This window comes from Balaenoptera ricei, chromosome 16 (genome assembly GCF_028023285.1).
Source record: "Balaenoptera ricei isolate mBalRic1 chromosome 16, mBalRic1.hap2, whole genome shotgun sequence".
Classification (NCBI taxonomy): Eukaryota; Metazoa; Chordata; class Mammalia; order Artiodactyla; family Balaenopteridae; genus Balaenoptera; species Balaenoptera ricei.
Window position 1 is genome coordinate 109,967,539 of NC_082654.1, and position 24,335 is coordinate 109,991,873.

Genomic DNA, 24,335 nt, shown 5'->3' on the forward strand with positions numbered 1-24,335 from the left:
CAAATAGAGAAATAAGAGAGACAGATCTTTTTTGGCTCTCCATGCAAAAGAAGATGAGACTCTTGGCATCCCTGCCCTTAAGTAACAGGCAGGGAGGAGCTTCTCTCAATGTCCTGGGAGCTCTTAGAGGTCAAGGCCTAGGACCTCGTCAGGGGGGGAATCCCCAGCCCCTAGCACTGCTCAGGCCAGGTAGGACATCACTCCGTGTGAGCTGACACTTGGTGAACTATTTCAGCCACTCTGTGTGTTCTGGAGAAATGCTTCCACTTCTCCAGATGGGCCCAGAGAGCACCTCTTGAAGTAAAGATTCGGACGCCAGGGTTCCTGAGATTCTGCACTGCCAACAGGCTTGGGGGATGGTTCTGATGCTGCCAGACCATGCACCATCTTTTGAGGGTCAAGATTCTAGAGGATAAGGAAACCACTGAAAATGTCTTTAAGTTTTGTTTCAGAAAGCTGCCTCCACGCCCCTCCTCCCCATCCCCCCTCCCCTCCCCCGGGTGGCTGGCCATGACAATGACAGTTGGTTGCCCTCTTGCTCCTGTTCATCCTGGCCACGGTGAACGTGTGGAGGCCCCGGTTAACCGTGCCCCTCTCTTCCCCCAGGGGAGGAGCGCCCCCGGGACCCCCCGGGCCCGGCAGAGGCCCAGGCGCCGGTGGGGACCGACCCCGGCGGGAGGCCGAGCCCTCGCTGCTGGAGATGTTCCCAGGTGCAGCTCAAGAAGATCTTCTGGGGCGTGGCCGTGGTGCTGTGCGTGTGTTCCTCCTGGGCCGGTGCCACCCAGCTCGCCAAGCTGACCTTCAGGAAGTTCGATGCTCCCTTCACCCTGACGTGGTTTGCCACCAACTGGAACTTTTTATTCTTCCCGTTGTACTACGCGGGGCACGTCTGCAAGTCGGCAGAGAAGCAGTCGGTGAAGCAGAGATACAGGTAGGTGCCTCCGGGATGCCAGGATGCCGGCCCGGCACTGGACTGTTCTCCCGATCGCTGATGCTACCGGGCTGCCCCAGTGGCGGGCACTGGGAGGGGCCAGTGGGCACCGTGGTGAGAGGGCACCGTGCCACCTGCTGTCTTAGTGAGGTTCCAGGCTTGGCGTCCTCTCCCCTCAGAGTGGTGAACACCTTTCCTCTGCCTCGAGCCCCTCAACGCTAGGAACTCCTTTATGTTAGACAGGAGAAGGCAGCATCTTCCAGAGGTGCGCTGTGGCAGGTCCCCAGAAAGCGTAGAGATGGGAAAACTCCGTAGCTCTTTTATCCCTCCTCGGACGGGGCTGGGGACAGGTCCGTGCGGCCAGCTCACTCGTCTGCTTCCTGTAACTTACCTTCCCACGTGGCAGTGTTCGTGGTGAAGATTACTCCTTTCCTCTCCAACCCAAGCCTTTTCCTCCTTCGGTTATGTGGTTGCATGGGTCTGAATATCTGGCTGACCCACGGGGCCGTCAAAGTCAAGGTACTCTTTGAGCTCTGTTGACTGTATTTTCTCGTTGATATGATCTCACTGTACTTCCTCATTGGCATGACCTCCCTTTAAAAGAGGTCAGAAACCCTGACGCCAGCCCTCTGCCACAACGTACAGCAGGGCTCTCCCAGCCTCCTTGGGAGTCAGATGGTCAGTGTTGGCCTTGGGGTCTCATCTGTGCCAGTCCCTGGATCTCATGGTCGCCCAAAGCTGAGGTCTTCTGTGGCTACGTCAAGGACCCACTGTTGGCCCAAATCAGATCTACTCAGAAAAAAAAAAAACTCAGGGAAAGAATGCTGGCCAACGTGACCAGATAGGCCCTGGGAATGTATCTTTCGTCAGCCCCAGAGGTGGGAAAAAATTGGAAGGCTGAGGGCTGTATTACTCTTTCACTACCGCCTTCTTCCCCACTTTACCGCCACCCCACCAAACACCGCCCCCCCCATACAATCACCATGTGCCATTTACCATCTGCTTCAGACTTCAGCCCCATCCTGAAAAGTTACCCTTAGAAGTTGCAAGCTAGCTAAAAACATCATTGGGTCGAAGGAGCAAGGAGGTTTGGGAATGGAGGTTACACTCCGATCAGAATTTTTTCTGAGATTCTACCATTTTGTCACTGTAAAGTTAGACTTGGAGGTGTAATGTTCAGAGGGAATTTGGACTGGCTCCTTTAAAAGACCAAGTTGTAAGTCAGAGCACTCATTCTAGAAGAAGGAGCACCGATGGAGCTCAGATTGAGTCACAAGACCAGCGTCACAGGTCCCGGTGGTGGAAGGGACTCAGAGGGAATTCTCAAAGCGTGCGGCAGCCTGGAGCCTGGAACCGGAGCCCAGGCCTGGGGCATTGCCAGCGCTGACTTAAACCAGTGGCTTCATGGACCAGCCAGAAATTGCTCTGAACAGCAGCTATAAAAGCAGACTGAAACAAATCGGTTTAGAAACTTTGACAGGGCCCCAGATTGTCCCAAAGGCAAGAGAGAAATAATGGCCTGCTTTTAGTCACAGAGAAAAGCAAGTATTCAGTAAATGATGTATTTAACAGTAAAGTAGCCCTGAGTGTATTCAGTTTGTAATTAGGAGTTTGCCTTTCTTTAAACGGAGTAGAATATTTTGCTGCTGCCTCTCATAAAGTGAGCTTATGTGCCCTTTCTTGATGGAGAATTACTGGAGGGGAGATGAAACGGTCTTTCCCTGCTTCCTTCCAACATGGCAGCTCAAAGAGGGCGTCCCCTGAGGAGCAGTACCCTCTACTGCCCTAAAGATGTATCCTCAACATGACACTTACCCTGGGACAAGACTAGCATTGCTGGCCACTTAGGGCAGGCCTGGCACCATTAACCAATTGTGCTGAAAACAGCACAGAAGGAACGAAGCTCTTTTACCAACGAAGTTGGGTAAAAGGTCAAGGGAGGAAAAAATGAAAGGTCATCGAAGCAGATTAAACACAGAAAGACATCACACCTTGACTTCCTTGATTTCCTTGTTAAGGAAGCTTATTGTCTTCCTGTAAAAAGTATCTGGGAAGAATCATGAGAGAATGATGGTCACTGGTGTGTCAACTGGAGAACAGTGGAGGGCAGGGAGCAAAACCATAACTTGATTAGAGAAGCCAGGTAAAACCTTGCCCGATTTCTGTAATAAAGCTTAGCTCACCACTTAAAAAATCTTTCTGATTGTAAACTGTGTTCTCCCTGTGGCTAAACAGAGCTGCTAATTTAGCAACCAATTATTGGGTATGTCGGTTAAGCCATGCACACCACTGGAGGAGTGAAGGAACATTCTTTCTCAAAAAAAGGGAGAGAAAAATGTTAACATCACCGACTTTACTTAGGAAGTCATGACTGTGTCACAACTCAAACTGGGAGTTCTTTTTTTTTTTTTGGCTGGGTTTTTTTAAAAATTGAAGTATAGTCGATGTGCAATATTTTGTAAGTTACAGGTGCACAATATAGTGACCCACCATTTTTAAAGGTTATACTCCATTTATAGTTATTATAAAACATTGGCTATATTCCCTGTATTGTACCATATATCCTTGTAGCTTGTTTTATACCTAGTAGTGAAGCCGAATCAGGCATCTGTACCCCGACACCGAACTGAATCTCAGAGACAGAATTTTGGGTGAAGTAGAAAAGAAGAGCTTTATTGCTTTGCCAGGCAAAGGGGGACACAGTGGGCTAATGCCCTCAAAACTGTGTGTCCCGACCTGGAGGGAGTAATGAGGAGTTTTATAGCAATGGTTCAAAGAGGGTGTGATCAGCTCGTGGACATTCTTCTGATTGGTTGGTGGTGAGGTAAGCGGGAGTCCGTCATCAGCCTTCTGGTTCCAGCCAGCCTGGGGTCTACGTGCTTGTGGGCAGCAAACAGTTAACTTCTTCCACCTGGTGAGGGTTTCAGTGTCTGCAAAACAGCTCAAAGATACTGTTATGTGTATCCCTTGAGGAGGAACCAGGACCCTGCCCCAAGGCTGCGCTGTTGTTTCCTGACTACTCTTCCCTTGTCTCTGTCTCTTTCTTGTCCCTTCCCTGATTAGCATCTGTTTGAACCTGCCCTTTGGACTCAGGGAAGGTCTTGGAGGCTAAATGAAGCCGATTTCCTGTAATCAACAAATGGGGGGGACACAGGAAGGCTTTTGTGCCCAGGAGGCCCACAGGGTCCTGCTTGGTATCAGTAATTTGTACCTCTTAATCCTCTACCAAATTGGGAGTTCTTTGAACAGACTTTAGGAGTCCCAGAAGTCAAGGCAAACTGAAATCACATCTTCCATGTTTGTGCTTGTATCAAAATGAATGGAGAAGATGGAAGAGTCAACTGAGGAGATACGTCTTCGGGTGAAAGTGTTGCAGCAGGGAGCTGGGGAGGAAAGGGAAAAGGTAGAGACCGTTTTCAGGGAGGGAAGCTGGCCCAATAAGCCAGCTTTATCTTGTGGTTTTCAAGAAGCAGTCAGGTAGAAGTTTCTTTTCTCTGAGCCCTCCCCGCCGAGGCTACTTCCCCAACGTGAAGCTAGAAGAGTCAGCCAAAGCACAGGGAGGAAAGCATGTGGGGCCTCACACAGAGCTCCTCAAACCCTAGGCGTCTCCGAGATCTTGTTGAAGAGCCGACGATGATGCCGTAGGTCTGTGTGGACCCGAGGTTCCGCTTTCCTAACGAGCTTCCAGGAGATGCTAGTTCTGCTGACCCACGGGCTGGGCTTGGGCTGTAAAGGCCCTGGAGTTGTTGAGCCTCAGCTGCACGGTTTGTAAAAGGTTGCTGATCTGCCCGAGCAAGTAGGAAGCAGGACTCACGGTACCACGTGAAACCGGCGAGTGACTGGCTTCAGGCCCCAGGGCTGTTCGAGTCCTAGTCCGATGCCACTTGCAAGGGAGGGGAGGCTCCTTGGGCAAGTCTTTTAAGCTCCGGGAGCCTCAGGTGCTCGTTTGTAAACGGAGGGTGATGGCACGTGCACCGCCCAGCACAAAAGGTTGTCGTGTGATCGTATGAGACCCTGTACGTGCAAGTGCCCTAAGGGCTGTGAAACGCCATAAACATGCCAGGAACCCTATCGTGATATTCTCCGCGGGGTCTGATGCAGCCCCTGCTCCGTTCGTCGGCCGCCTCATGGCGGCCTTTTTAAACTGCAGGGGTGGGTCTTACAGGGAGTGGCCAACCCCTGCAGGGTCATGCAGGTGTTACACCTTGCAGAAATCAGCTTGCAGGTCTCTTGGCTGCACAGGGCATTCTAGAATGATCAGGGCTTCCTGTGATGGGGCACTGTTGTCAGGAATTCGAGTGTGGATGTGAAAGCCACTCAAGCCCAGCTGTCCTGGGTTTTCAGCCTCAAGCCTGTGGTCTCCCCAGTGACACCACCCTCAGACTTCCAGGAGTAAAGCGAGCTCCTCTCTTTCCCCAGACCATCAACACCCCTCCCTCACCTTCCCTGTTTCTCACTGACAGCCAGTCTCAGGGATGTCCTGAGGAAGCAGTAGTGTCCAGGACCCAGGGAGGGCTCTGGCCACAGAGATGCGTGTGGGCGCTGCAGAAGCTGTAGGCGTGACCTGAAAGGGGGTTCAGCTCCCAGGAGTCTGTGCAAAGCCAGGCACCAGAGGGAGGCATGCGGGGGAGGCCGTGTCAGGTTCATGGCCCTGGGGAGACCGTCAAGGGCAGGTGTGATGACACACAGCCTCCCAGCCCCTCTGACCCTGGGACAGGAGGACAGCGTCTCGGATCCCAGGGCTGCCACGGCCAGCAGAAATCAGCCAGAGCAGATCTGGGGCACTTGCAGGCTTGTCAGAAGGCCTTCCAGGAACTTCTCCCAGTAGTGACCTCTTTTCATGAGCAAACACTAGAAGCTTCTGCTCTCCTGCGGCTGCCAGAGAAGTGAACGAACGATACAGTGGTGACAGATGTTTCCCTCGGTCTTTTGTAGTTCCAGGCTTCTGGAAGCTAGCCAGTTGATTCCGCTTCAGAAACGCCCACAGACGTTCTGAGCCAAGAAAGGGCAGTTTTGATGCCACTCGTTTGTCTTCAAATCCCCCAAGGGCCGGGTGTGCGTTCGTCGCGGCACAGACTTACGCGGGATCCATAAGGGGTCTCGCCACTGTAACTTTCAAAGTCTAAGGAGCGGAGCAGAGCGGTCACAATCTGGAGGTTTGCTCCTTCTGGAAATGGTTATTGCACATCTTCTCAGGGATAGAATCATAGCTGGTCCTTGTCCTCAAGGATCCCGCAGCCCGGCAAGGGAGTCAGATAGCCAGACAAGGTGAGGGTGTGGGCAGGGGGCCCAGGGGAGGGGCCCAGGTGCGTGGGTCCTGGGACAGGCGGAAAGGTTTCTTAGAGGAAATGACCAAGGAGCAGTCTCTTGGAAGACAAGCAGGTGGTCCTGTAGGCGCTGAATTCCAGGCAGGCAGAATAGTGTGGGGATGGCACAGAGGCTGAGAGAGCACGGCACATGGGAAGCTCTGATCGGGGGTGGAAAGCGGGTGGGGAGCTGCAGAGGAGCGGGAGGGCAGGACCCCCTGACTCCTACACGCAGATGCAGAGAAGGTTGGCTTCTGGTGCGAGTGTGGGCAGGCGGTGGGAGGCAGAGAAGCCATCAGACTGGACCTTCCGCAGTGCCACCATCCCTCTGTTGAGGACGGAACGGAGGGCACGTGGAGGCCGGGCCCGTAGAACAGGTGTGGGCTCGATGTCTGTGTGTCAGGGTGTCGACTGAAAAAAATGCACAACCTAAAAGTTGAGAGTTAGGTTTTATTCAGTGGACATTCTGAGGACTTAAGCCCGGGACACAGCCTCTCAGATGGCTCTGAGGGACTGTTCCGAAGAGGGAAAGGGGGAGCCAGGATATTGAGGAGTTTTTGCAACAAAAACTGGTAGTCGGAACATCAAAAGATTACTGTTAATTAAAGAAAACCAGATATCTCAAAGTTAAGGAATTCAGCGCTTTTCTATGTATGGGAAGATGCAAGAGTCTGGGCTCACGGAAATCATCCCTTTGATGTGCACCTGAGCTATCTGGGGCCAGCATCCTGTGCTTTCCCATCCTGAGTCCTCTCAGGGCGCAGGGTTGGAGGAGGCTGCAGCAGCTGAGGGCTTGGTGGTGGGCATCCTGTTTCCCTCCTGAGCTCCCGCAGGGCTCACCGTCGGGGCGGCTGTAATGTGATGGCTTGATGGCTGCAACATCCTTTGTTTACTGGTATGGCAGGTGGCACTTTTCATTCGCAGGGGCATGTGGGCACATGTGAGTGACACAGATGTGGTTCCTGACCTTAGGAGCTCACATCCAAGCGGGAGAGAGACCCGTATGAAAAACAGAATGGGGTGTAACGGCGGGCGAGAGTGGGGCAGACTTGCTGGGCTGCAACTTGGATTTGACGACACGGCCGAGTGGAGGGCGGGACTAAACAGTCAGAGGCCGGGATGGGGAGCCCTGTGGGTGCTGGCTTAAGGGGCTGGGACTTTATCCCCCAGGCAGTGGGAGCCTCTGAAGGTTTTTGAATCCAGGACTGATATAATCAGAGCTGCTTTCAAAAGTAGGAGAGTGCTAATCACACAACTGGTTACAGAACATGTGCCCGTTTCACGTCAGAGGTAGAATGACTCAGGATTTTGGTTTTTTGTTTGTTTCTTTGTTTTGGGTGTAGACCTTGAAGTATTACAAGGCCGGGTCTCTTGCTTTGAATTGTCAGCTACTTCTTCAGTTGAAAGCAAACTCCTGTGTTGGTGAAAAGCATTTCAGTGGTTATTTTCTCACTCAACTCAGGCATTCTGGAAATTGGCGAGGGAAGTCTCCTTTCTGGGAAACACTGGTACGTGTTTTTCAGGCCCGATATGAATATGAACGCATGGCCGAGGCCGCCCTAAATAGCGATGCCCCAGCACACCCTACCCTCCTGGCACTGTCGGGCCTCCTACCTGATGTGAGCTGATAGGGCTCCTTGCTTGCTTTTTCTTCCCTGAGCCCTGGACGTGCTCTGGCCCGTTGCTGCCATCAACAGTTCTGCAGAGGGTGAGGGCGCTCTGTAAACAAGTCCACAGGGACCCTCCATTCTAAGAAGACAGAGATAGCCCTTCACTCATTCCACAAAATCTGCCAAGGGTTTTCTGTGTGTCGGGCATTATTTTTTAATTATTTTTTAAATAAACAAATTTATTTATTTATGGCTGTGCTGGGTCTTCGCTGCTGCGCGTGGGCTTTCTCTAGTTGCGGCGAGTGGGGGCTACTCTTCGTTGCGGTGCGCGGGCTTCTCATTGCGGTGGCTTCTCGTTGCGGAGCACGGGCTGTAGGCGCACGGGCTTCAGTAGTTGTGGCACACGGTCTCAGTAGTTGTGGCTCGCGGGCTCTAGAGCGCAGGCTCAGTAGTTGTGGCGCACGGGCTTAGTTGCTCTGCGGCATGTGACCAAGGCTCGAACCCGTGTCCCCTGCATTGGCAGGTGGATTCTTAACCACTGTGCCACCAGGGAAGTCCCTCAGGCACTGTTTTAGGTGCTAGGGAAACAGCAGTGACCCAAGCAAATGAACATTCCTGCCTTCATGGAGCTTACCTTTTAGTGGGGAGACAAACAGCAAACAACTAAAATACAATAGGTCAGAGGGTGCCGAGTGCTGTGAAGAAAGATGGGGCAGGGCTGGAGTAGAGGTGCTGGGCAGAGAAACGTTGATGTCAGGCTGGGGACCTGTCTGTCTGTCTTTCTGAAGGCGCTTGTGGTTATACCAACATCTCCTCACCCCGTCCACACCCAAAAGCCTGGGTTAGCCCCCGTTACTCACTCATTCATTCATTCTTTATTCATTCCCACAGTAATGTACACTCCTGACTGTCAACTCTGAGCATGCGCTACAGGACCCTGCCCTTGAGATGTCCAGAGCCCAAGGGTTAAGCCCCACTTAGAGCCCAGGATACAGGAGTCCAGTGGCAAGGAGGTCTGACCAGCATGGCCTCCATGGGGTCCAAGAGCCCTGTGTGGGCTCCAGACCCATGGACAGAGGCATTTCCTGGGCTCAGCCATCTCTTTGCCTTTTCCCTTCCTCCTAACTTGTAGCCTTCTTGTTTCCTGTCTTATTTCCAAGAATCAGCCACCCGAGGAGCAACAAGCTGCATCCAGAGCCCTTGCAGTTGATGTTGTTGTTGCTTGTTTTTGTAACTGGTTTAAAAGAAATGGGCAAAATATTTGGGAACTGCAGTTGTTCATTGGGCCCGTGTTTTCTGTTTGGTGGTAAATAATGGTAATTATGCATGAACATCTTCAAGGGGAACGGGGAGAAAGGGATAAATTAGGGGGTTGGAATTAACAGATACAAACTACTGTATAAAAAATAGATAACTAACAAGGACCTACTGTATAGCACAGGGAACTCTACTCAGTATTTTAAAATAGCCTATAAGGGAAAAGAATCTGAAAGAGAAAATTGTGTGTGTGTGTGTGTGTGTGTGTGTGTGTGTGTGTATAAGTGAATCACTGTTCTGTATTCCTGAAACTAACACGGCATTATAAATCAACTATACTTCAAATAAAATAAAACATTTAAAAAAATATCTTCGGGCTTCCCTGGTGGCGCAGTGGTTGAGAATCTGCCTGCCAATGCAGGGGATACGGGTTCGAGCCCTGGTCTGGGAAGATCCCACATGCCGCGGAGCAACTGGGCCCGTGAGCCACAACTACTGAGCCTGCACGTCTGGAGCCTGTGCTCCGCAACGGGAGAGGCCGCGATAGTGAGAGGCCCGCGCACCGCGATGAAGAGTGGACCCCACTTGCCGCAACTGGAGAAGGCCCTCGCACAGAAACGGAGACCCAACACAGCCAAAAATAAAATAAATAAATAAATAATTAATTAATTAAAAAAAAAAATCTTCATACCAGGAGATTTTGGTCAGATTTGCTACTGAGGCAAAGCACCTTTCCCCTAAACACGGACACATACATACACATACACACACACAAACACACACACAAACACAAAGACACGTAACCATCTGAGCATCAGAACCTGTGGTACAGCCAGAGGACGGCCCATAGTCAATGCTCTGAATCTAAGTAGGACGTCGTAAGACATCATAATGGGTCCCAGTGTCAGCAAAGGCAGAAATGAGATGAGGATGGCAGACAAAGGCTTAGATAGTCTCTGCCTGTCTTGAGACAGCATTTGAAATATTCAAGGATGCGTCAGTGGAGAAACGAAACACAGAGCATCAATCCTGTGCCCTAGGTGGTGACGCTGACCTCGCACATTTACGCCAGGTCCCCGCTGCTCTGTCCCGTCATCATGGTATTTGTAGTTTCCCCATGGATGTCACCCCCATCCCACCTCGACATCTCAGTTCAACAGCTGCTGGCCTCATGCCAGGGAAGTTCAGTGACAGCCAGACACCCACAAAGATGAGTCCAGAACATTCTACGAGTGACTCTTCAGCTTTCACTCAGGCAAATAGGAAATGTCATATTAACTCCCAGTCTCCTCTGTTCTCATGTACTTCAGCCACCCTTCAACCCCCAGTTACCTGAGCTCTCTGTCCATCCTTGAACAGATATCAAGGATGGGTCTCTGCAGTGCAACACTTTAAGGAGGTTATGCTAACTTACCCTTGTAATTTCAGAGCAGGTCTAATTCAGCTGCAGCCATGTGGTTTCCCCATGCAGTTTCATTGAAATTTCGCCAAAAGTCGGTTCCAGTGCTCCTGTTTGTGGGCTTGAAGAATGCCAGCCACTTAAATAATTGCCATATCAGGGTGATTATGGCTCTTTGAGGGTCAAGTTACCCTAGGCTGGGCTTATTAACAAGAGATTTAGTAACAGTTTTAGCACAAATCACCACGGTCCCTGTGAACCTTTGCGAGATCGGTGTTGCAGTGGCATAAGAGGTGGAGAGCAGGGGATCCCCAGATCCCAGAGGGGGATCCTTCAGCCAGCGGGTCCTGAGGGGCAGTTAACATTGCACAGGTCAGGCGATGGAAAAGGGCTCCTGTGCGTGGCGTGCGGGAAGGTGCAGAGAGGCGTGTGCAGATGCGTATGGGCTGCAGGAAGAGGGGGTGCCACTGATGTGACCAGGAGGCACAGACCCCGCCCATCCCACCAGCTCACGTTGAGCCATTTTTTACTTTCCATGTGCTTCCTAATCAGAGAATCAAGACTAGCAAGTCAGCTCATAGGTGCATTGGAATTTTAAAACCTTACTACATTTAGGAAGAAGATATCTGCATAGAGATCCCAAAGATGAAAAAGGGACTTTGACAACTGTCTAATCCAAATCATCCATAGTAAGCTAATCCATACTAAAGAGGCCACAGATGCTCAGAGAAAGGGCGTGAGACCTTTGTTCGCTTCAATCCCAGACCTCTCCAGAAATGCTAGCAGCGAAGAAAGGGCCAAAACTTCCTCACAGGAAGGAACATGGAGGTGGTGCCTGGGCAGGATAGACAACGGGGGAAGAATGCTACTAGCCCTTGCTTGGGACACTGTGATCAAATGATAAGAAGGCAGGCTTGCCATCAGTCAACTCATGTTTGAAACCCAGCTTTGCCTTCATTTGGCTCTATTGCCATAGCTTAGTCATTAAAAGCTCTAAGCCTCACTCCTTATCCATAAAGTAGAGACCCTAATACCTACATCTGAGTGTTGCAATTGGCATTTCCCTTCTTCCGGGCTTTCCCAGTTTCTGCAGAGATCTTGTGTTTGAACTGAACAGAATTAAATATGATAGTGGCTATAAAGTCCCAAACCTTGCTTGGTCCAGAGGTTTGCTACCCATCTTTGGTTGACTCCAAATGTGAATCCCCAGACTCACACAAACCCTGGCTCCGGCTCTTTGCAGGTCATAAGATGATGGTGATGGTGATGGTGATGGTGATGGTGATGGTGATGGTGATGAATCTGATGATGGTGATGATGGTGATGGTGATGATGATGGTGATGGTGGTCATGGTGATGGTGGTAATGGTGATGATGAAGGTGATGATGGTGATGGTGATAGTAATGATGATGGGGATGGTGATGATGAAGGTGGTGATGGTGATGATAATGATGGTGATGGATAACATTCCAACCATGCACGACTGAGTCTTTCTCCTCATGAAGATTCAGATAAGTCATGTAACTGGTGTGGAGCCCACAGTAGAGAGGGCAGCTTCATGCCTTGTCATTATTTTGGGCTCTTGGGAAGGGGGCATTTCTTGGCAGAAGTGAGCTTTGAGACAAGTTTGCCAGGAAAAGGGCAGAGAACTCATGTGGTACATGCCATGTGTCATTCTAGAATGAGCTGAAAGCAAGACAGAAATGTGAGGTGATTCATATGTCTAGAAAGCAATGTCCCGTCAAGCTCTTGATGTTCTTTTTGGTTTTTTGAAAGCCAAAAAAGAAAAAGGGAGTGGAAATGCTGGTACAGTGCAGAATGCTAAAGCAGACACGCCTTACCGTGTCATTTTTCTTCCACGGGCACCACTCTAGCCTTGATTGTATACAACTCAGAGCTAAATTGGAGTGGTAACCCCTGACATGGGAACAGCCATTATAATGGCTTCCACAGCCTTCACCCCGCTTCCTGCTCCATACAGCATTTGCACACCTACTAGTGTGTTGCTCGTGCCAGACACCAAGGATGCAGACAGGAACGAGGCCACATGGTGGAGGGAAGGGACCCCAGGCATTGGAGTCCAGCTGATTCAGGTTCCCAAATCTACTACCTACAAATCTGCACAACTCCAAAGTTTTCTTTCACTTCAGTGATCTGATATTTAACAATGGGCCAATACTGCCTATTTCCACAGGCTGGCTGCAAGATTTGGGGTACTTGTCTGAACTTGGCTGTTGGTTGGCACTGAATTAACAGTGGTCATGGCGCCTCCCACTGCTGAAACAATTATCCCTATGGTGGTGATTGTTAATTTGCATACTCTGCCTTAACAGCCTTACTGCACATGCATATTTCTCTGAGCAATTTCATTTCTAACTGAGCCACAGAGCAAAGGGGCTTTTTGGTACTCGCATTCTCTCCTACGTTATTTCATTATATTACATTCCACATAGGCCTTCCTCAGCTAAGGAATTGGGAGCCTGTGGGGAGAGCAATCACTAGAAATTGTTATGCCTGATTTTTTTTTCCTTTGGTGGTTCTAAATTTTTTTTACATTTTTTTTTAATATTCTTTTCCATTATGGTTTATCATAGGATATTGAATACAGGTCTCTGTGCTATACGCTAGGACCTTGTTTATCCATCCTATATATAAAAGCTTACATCTGCTAACCCCAAACTCCCACTCCATCCCTCCCCCACCCCCTCCCCCATGTGTTATGCCTGATTTTTAAAGCAAAATCAATCACAGTCTCTTATATAACCAGTGTCCATGCTGAGTGCCTCAGAGAGTCAGTCCTCCATTCACCAAATCACATTTTTTTTTTTTTTTGGCCGTGCCACACCTTATGGGATCTTAGTTCCCCGACCAGGGATTGAACCTGGGCCCTCGGCAGTGAAAGCGCGGAGTCCTAACCACTGGATCACCAGTGAACTCCCAAAACATGTGTTATCTACTTCAAGCATGAGCAAGAGCAGACCAGGCTCCCTCAGGCCAATCTTCCCCTCCACCCATCACCCAGGTCTGGACCTGAAAGCTTGGCGAGGGGCAGGGGGCAGGTCTCCAGCTGAGGGTCCCTGAGAACCTTCAGATGCATTTCCCAGCCTGGGCCGTCATGTTCTAAGAGAGACCCCAGCTGTTGGTGGGTCTCCTGTGCCTCAGAGCCCGTGAACCTGGCCCTGGCAAGCTCTCTTTCATCGAAACTGCATATTGGTTTGATGGCCACACCCCATACTATCTAGTTGAGTTTGTCACAAAAGATGACAAATCTGATTGCCTTTTCGATGTTTATGCAAATTCTATTCTCGTGCTTCCTGGATATTTTAAAATAGAATCATAGTCATTACATTTACCTCCTCAGCTGTTTTCTACTTCAAGTAGAGAGGAAACAAAGTGATTTATGTGCTTAGATCCTTTCTCGCTTTTCTTATCTAAGTGCCTGACTCTGTGACACTTACGTTTAATGAGTTACTCTCTACCATACATACATTATTAATTTATAACATAAACTAAATTAAAAGCACTGGAAACTAAAGCTCCCTCCTTGCAGGAACATATTAGAACCATTATGTGGAATATTTTGCTGTGTGTTTCTCTGCAGGGGGGTGAGAAACGGAAGTGAATTTTTTCAATGACGGGCTTTAGATGCTCCACCCGCAGGATGGAGACTGGCTTGTTAATATTTTATTATGGATTAAAGTTGGGGGAATTGGGTCTTTTCAATGCTTTACTGGTTATTTTTCAAGTGTTTGGTTTTGTGAAAGTTAGATCAAAGTTGGTATGTTTAAGTCCAGCTGAGAGAGAGCCCTTGTCTCTTGGTGAAGATGTTTTCTCCCATGTAGGGAGCAGAGAGAATTGACAAGGTGGCCTGAGAGGCATGTGTACACATGCATTTTACAGAATCCTTTTGGGGGACTTGTGAGGCTTTGTAGATCTTCCCTGGAGAGGAGGGACGGAGCCGTGTAAGCTTCCTGGGCAAGCCCCCAGCTCTCAGGGAGAGCCAAGCCCCTGGCATTCCGTAGTACGCTGGCACCATGGAGAACTTTGGAATCACCCTGCAGCAGAGATGGAGAAATCCATGACGAGATCCCTACTTTTCCTACCACATTGTCGGGTTATTGCCAAGAGGGGGTGTCCAGCCAGGGACTGTATCTCCCAGCCTCCCTTGGCTTCTGTGTTGGGCCAAGTGACTTCCTCCCAGAGACCACTTGGGGGTGTCAAGCAAGGCAGATTAGGATCAGGCAGGCATCGCCCACCCTTCTCTTCTCTTCTCCACTGGCTGCCCACACGGGATTCCCAGGTTCCCAAAGATGGCAGAGCCTCTGGTTCCCAAATGTGATGAGATTTTAAGTAACTGAGGTTAAAGCAGAACAAAGAACTCCTCAAAAGAGCTGTCTCTACTTGCTCTCTCCGTTTTTTTCTTCCTGGGTTCTTTCTTGAACACACTCCTTTTCATCCCCACCACTGCTTCCCTCCCCACCACTTGGTGAAAATGGATCATGGCACAACCACCAGTGATCTCCACGTCGCCAGCGTCAGTGCTCAAAATCAGCCTTCATCTTCTTCAACCTGGATGGAATGGGACCCGTATCCTGTGGTCCTTTTTTGAAATGCCAAGGGTAGAAACAGCATGATGTGCGTACACTTTTGGCGAAGCAAATAGAATCACCAAGTGGTAAAATACCCCCTGTCTTCCAACACCATGACTCAGAACCGAACTTTTGTTGTGCTCCGCCTCCAGATTAGGGGGGTAGACACAGCAGCCGATATGCTAATCAGGACAGTCCCCACCCTTCCACCCCAACCCACAGAGCTGCCGTCCATCTGAAAACCTACTTCCTCCAGAACGTGCACTCGGGCATCCTCACTACCCAAGAGCTTCCATGGGGTTTTATTTTTATTCTCAATATAATAAAAATTGTAAAAGTGTACCTGGACAGAAAATGGCAGCCTCTAAACACAAGGAGAGGGTCTCCCCTGTGTACCTCTAGCACCTAGCTCAGGGTCTGGCACAGAGCAGACACTAAACGGATGCTGGTAGGAGGGAGGGCAGGAGGGGGAGGAAGAAATAGTCACGTGGGCAGTGTCAGTATCATCACCCTCATATTCAGTGGCAGAGCAGATACTGAGACCAGCTCTCGGAAGGCGCTTTGCTAGGGCGCAGCTCTGGGAGACACCCTCTATCCTCACGGCAAGCCGTTCCCTTCCCAGCCAGAATGATAAACTCACCGCATTCTGAAAGAGCTCTTTAATGATGAAACAATTTTAGATAAAGAAGTGTTTGATTATCGGCCACTTTTTGGAAATTAGGTCTGAAATTAAGACCCTCCAGTTCAGCGGATGCCCCTTTAACTGTCTGATTAAAGCCAGAGTAAACACCCAGCCTCATGTAAGTTCAATGTGGCCTTTTTACTGGCTAGAATTTCACATTCTTTTAAAACTACACGCTCATTGCATCCCAGAACAGAGGAATTTAGAGGATTTGTGTATTCAGGGTCTTAAACGTCTTGCAGACATTTTAACCAGCTGTGAGATTTGAGATTTTACATCTGTTCCAGTTACTGTTGCTGTTTAACAAGCTACCCCTAAACTTCATGGCATCAGCGCCCCTTTCATTATGGTCTTGGGTGAGGAATTCTGACAGGGCACGAGGCATGGGTTTTCCCTGCTCCATGATGTCAGAAGCCTCCACTGGGAAGATTTGCTGGGTGGGGAGCTCGGTAGCTGGGGCTATAATCCTCCGGGGGTCTCCCCTCCAGGTCTGGTGGTTGATGCTGGCTGTCACCTGCTACCTCTGCTGGGGCTGTCAACCTGAGCACCTACACCTGGCCTCTTCGGGTGACCTGGGCTTCCTCACAACATGGCAGCCCAGGAAAGTCACACTGTTTTCATGATGACTCAGAGCCCCGACAGTGAGTGTCCCAGGGAAAAGGGATCTCATTCCTTTTAGGACTTAGCCCCAGAAGTCACAGTGACATTTTTCACTGTACTTTTTCTGTCACAAGCCCGCCCAGTTTCAAAGGGAACATAGATCCCACCCCTCAGCTGGAGGACGGTGAGATCCCCGGAGGAAGAGTGCATGGAATGGAAGCTTTGTTGCCACCACCTTTGGAGAATACACAACATCTAAAGCCAATGTGGGGCATGGGGGAGGGTGGTGGCCTCCCTCTGTCAGAAAAAGGTGTGTCTGGGCTACAAAACGCAGGCCGGGGCTTCCCTGGTGGCGCAGTGGTTGAGAATCCGCCTGCCAATGCAGGGGACACGGGTTCGAGCCCTGGTCTGGGAAGATCCCACATGCCGCAGAGCAGCTGGGCCCGTGAGCCACAATTACTGAGCTTGCGCATCTGGAGCCTGTGCTCCGCAACGAGAGAGGCCGCGATAGTGACAGGCCCGCGCACCGCGATGAAGAGTGGCCCCCGCTTGCCACAACTAGAGAAAGCCCTCGCACAGAAACGAAGACCCAACACAGCCATAAATAAATAAATAAATAAATAAATAAAAATTAAAAAAAAAAAAAAACGCAGGCCGGAGGCTTGGGGAGAGGTGACAGGGGACATGGCTCTGGAGGAGGATTCTATCAGGGAAGCAGCAGGGCCTCAAGGCACCCCTGTCCCCTGACCTGGGGGAGACGTCAGAGCCCTGCTATCCTCCTGAAGCCGGTGAGTGTGGCCAGACCACCTCCCAGCCCATCTGGGCACCTGGGGCATCTCCAGGTCAGATTCTGCTCCAGCTTCACCCCAGATTTCCGCCGCCGTCTTCTTTCTTTGAGAATTAGCACCTTTATCAGTAAAGCAGAAAATAATATCACCCCGGGTAGAGAAGGCTAATAAAAGTGATAATAACTGATTCACAGAGGGTAAAACTACTCTGGAACTGCTGAATTACAAGAACAGACACATGATGTGTTTACCGTCCAGGTATCTCCTTGCTACCATTTTCTGTACTGATTTTTCCCCTGCTAAAGACGTGGATTATTTTTATGCAAATAATGTAAGGACTGCAGTATTACAGGCCCTTGCCAACACAGGAATTTATAACTCAAGTCACATCCTCTTATGCACTGAGCTGCCAGAAAAACTCTCATTAACTAAAGCCACACGTAAGACAAAAACAGCCATGTGATGGGTTAAAGCGTGACTAGGAAACTGCTCCCAGAAGCGACCAGGACGGCAGAGCATAGTGTCCTTGTGGCTCTGTGGACCGAGAGCTCTGAGAACTGGGAGCCTTTGTTGGCTGCCACGTGTGCTCAGGTCAGATAGTACAGGTGAGTGATAAGGCCAGACCGTGCGCTGTCCCAGGAGCCGGGGGGGCACCAGAGAGGCGACAGACATGGCAGGATGTGGTGGTCTCGAAGAAGGGAAAACCACAGCCGAGTCCAAGACCTGGCAGAGTTCATGGGGCAGCAGACCAAGGTGTGGAATCAGATGGGATGGAGCGCAGGTACTAAGCAGTTCCAAGGCTGAGGGCACGAGCATACTGTGTGCTGCTTGCTGGAAAGAGAGAAGGACGGGGGTGGAGGAAGGGAGAGACAAAACAATGGCTTTTTTTTAAATAGTAATCTTTATTTCCATTTAAGCTTTGGCAAATCTCTCTCTCTCTCTCTTTTTTTTTTTTTTTGGCTGTGCTGTGAGGCATGTGGGATTCTTGGTTCCCCGATCAGGGATCAAACCTGAGGCCCCTGCAGTAAAAGTGCGGAGTGCTAGTCACTGGACCGCCAGGGAAGTCCCATAACAATGGTTTTAAACTTTGTTGTTTGATAGGTTGGTTAGTTGGTTGGTTGGTCAGTTGATTGGTTTGGTTGATTGGTTGGCTAGTTAGTTTTTGGTGTGGGGATGTTTAGCAGAGAAATACTTTCTTCTGGTTCAAAGAAAATCACACAGGGAAATGCTATACAGAAAACAAGATTCAAGAATCGCGGCTCCGCTAACCGGCTTACAGTTCATAAGTGACCTTGACACTTTAGCCCAGGTAGATAATTGCTGTCACAGGTGTGCCCAGCAGAGAGACTCAGGCAGACCTGGGTGCTTCTTGTCTTGAGGCTGCATCCCCCCAAAATGTGTTCCCCGAATGTGAGGAGTGCAGGGTGTTAATTAAGCTTCCGTGGGCAAATCCACTTGCGAAATGCATAGTGTTTACTCCAGAAATTCTCCTTCTCGGTCCTTGAAGTGTTAACATGCACTGGGACCTTACACGTGACATACAACACAGGCTGTCTCCCAACACAGCGAATTATCAAGCCCTTTCTCTACTGAATGTAACGCATGTACTAGCATTCTAAGAAGCATGTTTTTGAAGATAATTTTTGAAATAATTATTCCAAATAGAAGAAGAAGAAATGGATGGAACTCTTGATTAAAAAGAGATGTAATATGTGGCAGTTGGTAGAGAGAGCGTTTGGTTGAGACAGAAGCAGAGGCAGAGAGCAGAGTAGCTGGGCCATGGTCCCCAGCAGAGGGAGGCCAGAGATGAATCCGGCTTTGTAGAGATGACAATGCCAGCAAATTCCAACCGGAACATGCAAGAGCGATGGGTTATTGTTGACCACTGCTGCATGCCTCGTTGAGCTAAACTTTGGTCCTCTCATAAACCTTTGACCTTCTTTAGAGTCATTTCATTGCTCAAGAGGTAAAGGAAATAACGAGGAATGGTGTTATTTGACCAATAAGGAAAAACAACTTAGTGAGTGAAGATTACAGGGACACAAGAGAAAGTGACCGTGGCATCCTAAAGTTTATGAAAGGGAAGCACATATTTGTGGGCATGGAGAGGTCTTAAAATAAGAGATCATTTGAGTTTGACCCTTTGGCCCTCTAGGCTAATAATGGGAATAACCACCAGATGGAAACTATATGGAAGAAAGCCCCCCATTTACAAGTTCAACCAAAACAATTTGAAATCCCTAGTAATAAACATAGCAAAATTTTATAGGACCTCTATGGAGAAGGCTTCAAAGTTCTGGAGACTCAACAACATAAAAATGTCAGTCCTCCCTCCATTCATTTCTGAGTGTAATGGTATCCCAATTAAAATACCGAAAGGTTTGTCTTAGGAAATGGACAAGAAAACCCTGAGAAAGAAAAGCAGTAAGGGGAACTCGCTGTTCTAGAGGTTAAAACACAGTAGGAGGCCATGTTTTGGAGGAATTAAAGCAGTGTGATGCTGGCACACGATTAAACAGAGGACTGATCAAATGTAACAGAACGTCCACAAGTAGATCTAAATACATAAAGAAGAACTTTAGTATATGTTAAGTGTGCTGTCTCATGTAAGCAAAGGAAAGATGAACTACTTAGTAAGTGATGTTGGGACAACTGGGAAGACATCTAGGAAAAAATTAATTTGACTACTCAAAGCCTAGAGAAATTCCAAATGGAATTTAATTGTAAAACCTAAAATTTTATGAGTGCTAGATAAAACATGAGGTAATCCTGTTACTACTTTTCTTTTATTGCCTTTCTCACTGTGATTCAAAGCCTAGAAATCATCAAAAAAAAGATTAATAAATTATAAATTAAACTACATTTTTTAAAACGTTTAAAGACTACTGCTTGGCAAAAAATTAATAATCACCATAAGCAAAGTGAGAAAAACAAACTGATAAACTGGGGAAAATGTTTGCAATTCATATAATAAACAAAGGGTTAAGCTCTTTAATAAATAAAGAGCTCTTACAAATCAATATAAAAATAACCAACAACTCAATAGAAAAACATGCAGAAGATGTGACAAATAGTTCATAGGAAAGGAAATGAAAACAGCTTATACATGTATGAAAAAATGCTTAATCTTACTCATTATGAGAGAAATGCAAATTAAAACTGGTAATTTTTTTTACCTGTGTTACTGACAAAACAAAAACAAAAAGGTTTGGTAATATGCTGTGTTGGCAAAATTGTGAGAAACAAGTACTTTAGTACATTGCTGGTGGGGTGCAAATTAGTAAACCTTACATAGGGCAGTTTGTATAGTAGTACCTATCAAAATCACAAATATAACCACTTTGACTAGGACTTACCTTCTAGGAATTTACATTCAAGATGTACAAGAAAGCCCGGATCATGAAGTATAAACAAAGTAGCATTGCAGCATTGTTTGTAATTGGCTAAATATTTCTCCCCAAATATTCATCAGTGGGAGACTGGCTAAAGAGATTATGGTACAGGCTTATAGTGGATGCTATTCAGCTGTAAATAAAGAGAGGATGCTTTCGGCCAGTGTCAGCTAAAACCACTTGCCACCCCATTTTGACCCATCTCCCACCTTTCTGACCTCAGTTCCCATCTTCAACTCTTACACGTTCCATAAAATACCATCACGGATGCTGAATGAACATGACACTTATTTTTAAAGTTTTCACAGACATTAGCCCTACTTCTGTCTGCCAACATGGTGAGAACTGCTATGACTCTTATACTGCAAAGATCAAGCAGTTGAATGATACCCAGTGTAAGTGAAGGCAAGCAGAATTTGGCCTTCTCACATCCTGCGGAGGGAAGATAAATTGGTACAGTAGTTTTGGAGGTCAATGTGACAATGTCTATTAAAGCTTTAAATGCCCATTAACCCACCGATTCCACTTTGAGAAATTTATCCTGTTGACACCTGCATATATAAGGATGCTTACTGTATGTTTTACAGCTTGGCTCCAGGTGTTTGGGTCAATGTTGAATGGCAGTCAGAAAACAGGTTCTAATGCCTACTAGCGTCAGGGTCTCATCTTCCTACCTTCTATGCAGGCTAGTCTGTGTAGCTGTTATTGCCACCACATGACTAATTTTACAGCAATAAAGGAAATATCAACTGCTGGTCATTCAGGAAAAAAGAAGGACCCTACAGGTAGAAACCAAAGCCTGTTACCTCAAGTGCCATCATGTCTCCTGTCTTTCAGACCATAGTCTAGAACATGAGTTTCCCAGTGATGATAATTGGGTGCCCAGAATATTAAACTCATCTCATGACTATAGCCAAGAGATTAATCATGGGTATATTCTATTTAACCTAAATAACCAAAGAAATGTCCTCAAGAAAAACTAACTGAAAAAAAATTAGTTTTTTGCTTTAAAAAAACGAAGGTGAAAAGTAAAAGGCTACTAGAGACAAGGAAACATGGAGTGCATGGTTGTTTCAGAATATACCCCCAAATTCTTTTTTTTTTTTTTTCCTTTTTATAAATTTTATTTTTATTTATTTATTTATTTACTTATGACTGTGTTGGGTCTTCGTTTCTGTGCGAGGGCTTCCTCCAGTTGCGGCAAGCGGGGGCCACTCTTCATCGCGGTGCGCGGGCCTGTCACTATCGCGGCCTCTCTTGTTGCGGAGCACAGGCTCCAGACGCACAGGCTCAGTAATTGTGGCTCACGGGCCCAGTTGCTCCGCGGCATGCGGGATCCTCCCGGACCAGGGCTCGAACCCGCGTCCCCTGCATTGGCAGGCAGACTCTCAACCGCTGCGCCACCAGGGAAGCCCCTATACCCCCAAATTCTTTGATGTTCCTCCCTTCACGTGGTGGAGGTTAATTTTCCTCCCCTTAAGTATGGGCTGGATGTAATGACTCTTCTAATGAAGGAAATATGGTGGATGTGACGGTGGGTGACTAGGTCATCAGAGACATCGTGGCCTCTTCCTTGCTTTCTCTTGGATTGTTTGCTCTGGGGGAGGCCTGCTGCCCTGCTGTGAGAGCACGCAGGTAGCCTATAGCGAAGACCCCTTAGTGAGGGATTGAGGCCTGCTGCCAGCCCCTGCTGACACCTTGACAGCAGCTACATGCGACACCTGCTAAACCACTCACAAATTCCTGTCTCTCAGAAATTGTAAAATGATAAATGCATTTTCCTTTAAGCTGTTTAATTTGGGGCAAATTTGTTATGCAGCAAGAGCTAGCCAATACAAAGAGGGGAAAGCAGTCTGTGGTTAAAAAAGATGAACGTTCCCCGAAATTGTGCCATTTGCAGAGATGTAGCTAGACCCAGAGACTGTCATACAGAGTGAAGTAAGTCAGAAAGAGAAAAACAAATATCGTAAAATATCACTTATATGTGGAATCTAGAAAAATGATACAGATGAACTTATTTGCAAAGCAGAAATAGAGACACAGACGTAGAGAACAAACATATAGATACCAAGGTGGGGGGGTGGTGGGATGAACTGGGAGATTGGGATTCACACATATACACTAATATGTATAAAATAGATGACTAACACATATACACTACTATGTATAAAATAGATGACTAACACATATGCACTACTATATATAAAATAGATGACTCACACATATGCACTACTATGTATAAAATAGATGACTAACACATATACACTACTATGTATAAAATAGATGACTAATGAGAACCTACTGTATAGCAGAGGGAACTCTATTCAATGCTCTGTGGTGACCTAAATGGGAAGGAAATTCAAAAAAGAGGGGATATAGGTATACATATAGCTGACTCACTTTGCTGTACAGTAGAAACTAACACAACATTGTAAAGCAACTATAGTTCAATAAAACTTAATTAAAAAAATAAAATAAAACAAATTACCACCAGCATCTTCCGGGAAAAAAAAAAAAAAAAGATAGACGTTCCCACTATGTCAGGCTCAGGATATGACTTTATTAAGCCCCATTATCCAAGACTCCATGTCATACAGGATCCACTGCACCAAGAAATACCATTACTATGGCTGAGGTTGGATATTAGTTTATGGTATATTATTGTTTGAATAATCTGAAGAAATTTAGGTTATAAGAATCTTTTGATGCTTTTTGAATAGCATTTGATTACCCTACATTTTACCTCAAATTTTCATCTCTTATATTTTCATCACCCAAGACATGTGCTTTTGACACTTTGTATACAATTCCTAGTGAAAACTTATCAATGTAAATAGAAATCTCAAAGCTTTAGCAAATGAGTAAGTAAATAGCAGCTGCATATGCAGTGATAAGGAAAGATCTCCAAGAAATATTGTTCAGTGAAAAAGAAAAGTATACTAGTATTTGTATTTTTTTAATAAAAAGAAGGAAAAAAGAATAGTTATTGGTATTTTTTTTTGGAATATGCATTAAAGGAAGGATAAGCAATAAATTAAAAACTGTGGTCACCTATTAGTGGGATTGGAACAGACAAACTAGTTTACTGCATTATGTAGTCAAAGAGAAATACATAATTTTTTTTAATTAAACAAATTTTAAAAGAGGGGCACCAAGAACACCAGTATGGACCATCCAAGTTGCTCTCTGATGAGTTCAGAGTTTTTTAAAAGTATTGATATGTACAAAAAATAGGAGAGGCACGTACCCAAGGCTGAATGGCAAGTAAGGGCAAGAATAACCCCCAGGATGAGCTAAGCCTTGTGAAAGATGCCAGGAACAAGGACATTTTTGGATATTTGCAGCGAAAACGTAACACGAAAGGCTGACACAACCACTGCCAGGGGAAGATGGCAGGGTTGCTCCTTGGCGACAGACAGAAAGTCGAATTGCGCTCCTGTCTGACCCTACTGCTGCTTACACGTGGAACCTTTAAGCCCTGCTTGTACAGGTTGTTCGCTCCCGTGTAGCTATCTGGGTTCATTGACTTATGCCAAGATTGGCCTTGGTTGTCTGGGGGGTGTCTTGGGGTGTTTTGTTTTGTGCTGGTTTTTTGCTTACTGACCTGGGAGCATTGTGCTTGGCTCGACCTTGTTCTCATGGGCTGATTGTCCCCTTTATGCTCTTGTCTCCTTCAAAGCCAAAATGGGCACTAACTTTTTGTATCCTTGAGTAGTGTTCACACTCTCCTCTGTTCTCAAAACTCATTCTGGAATTCACTTCAGCCTCCAACCAGCTGCT

General features: G+C 47.4%; 1 protein-coding gene across 2 annotated transcripts in view; it reads left to right on the plus strand.

The window, feature by feature from the left end:
• The window catches only part of SLC35F3 (solute carrier family 35 member F3), a 304,606-nt gene that overhangs the window by 220,969 nt on the left and 59,302 nt on the right, over positions 1-24,335 (plus strand). For both annotated transcript variants that reach the window (XM_059899437.1, XM_059899438.1), the window contains one exon: positions 607-931. In XM_059899437.1, the coding sequence (XP_059755420.1) occupies positions 607-931 (325 nt within the window). The remainder of the gene's footprint in view (positions 1-606; positions 932-24,335) is intronic.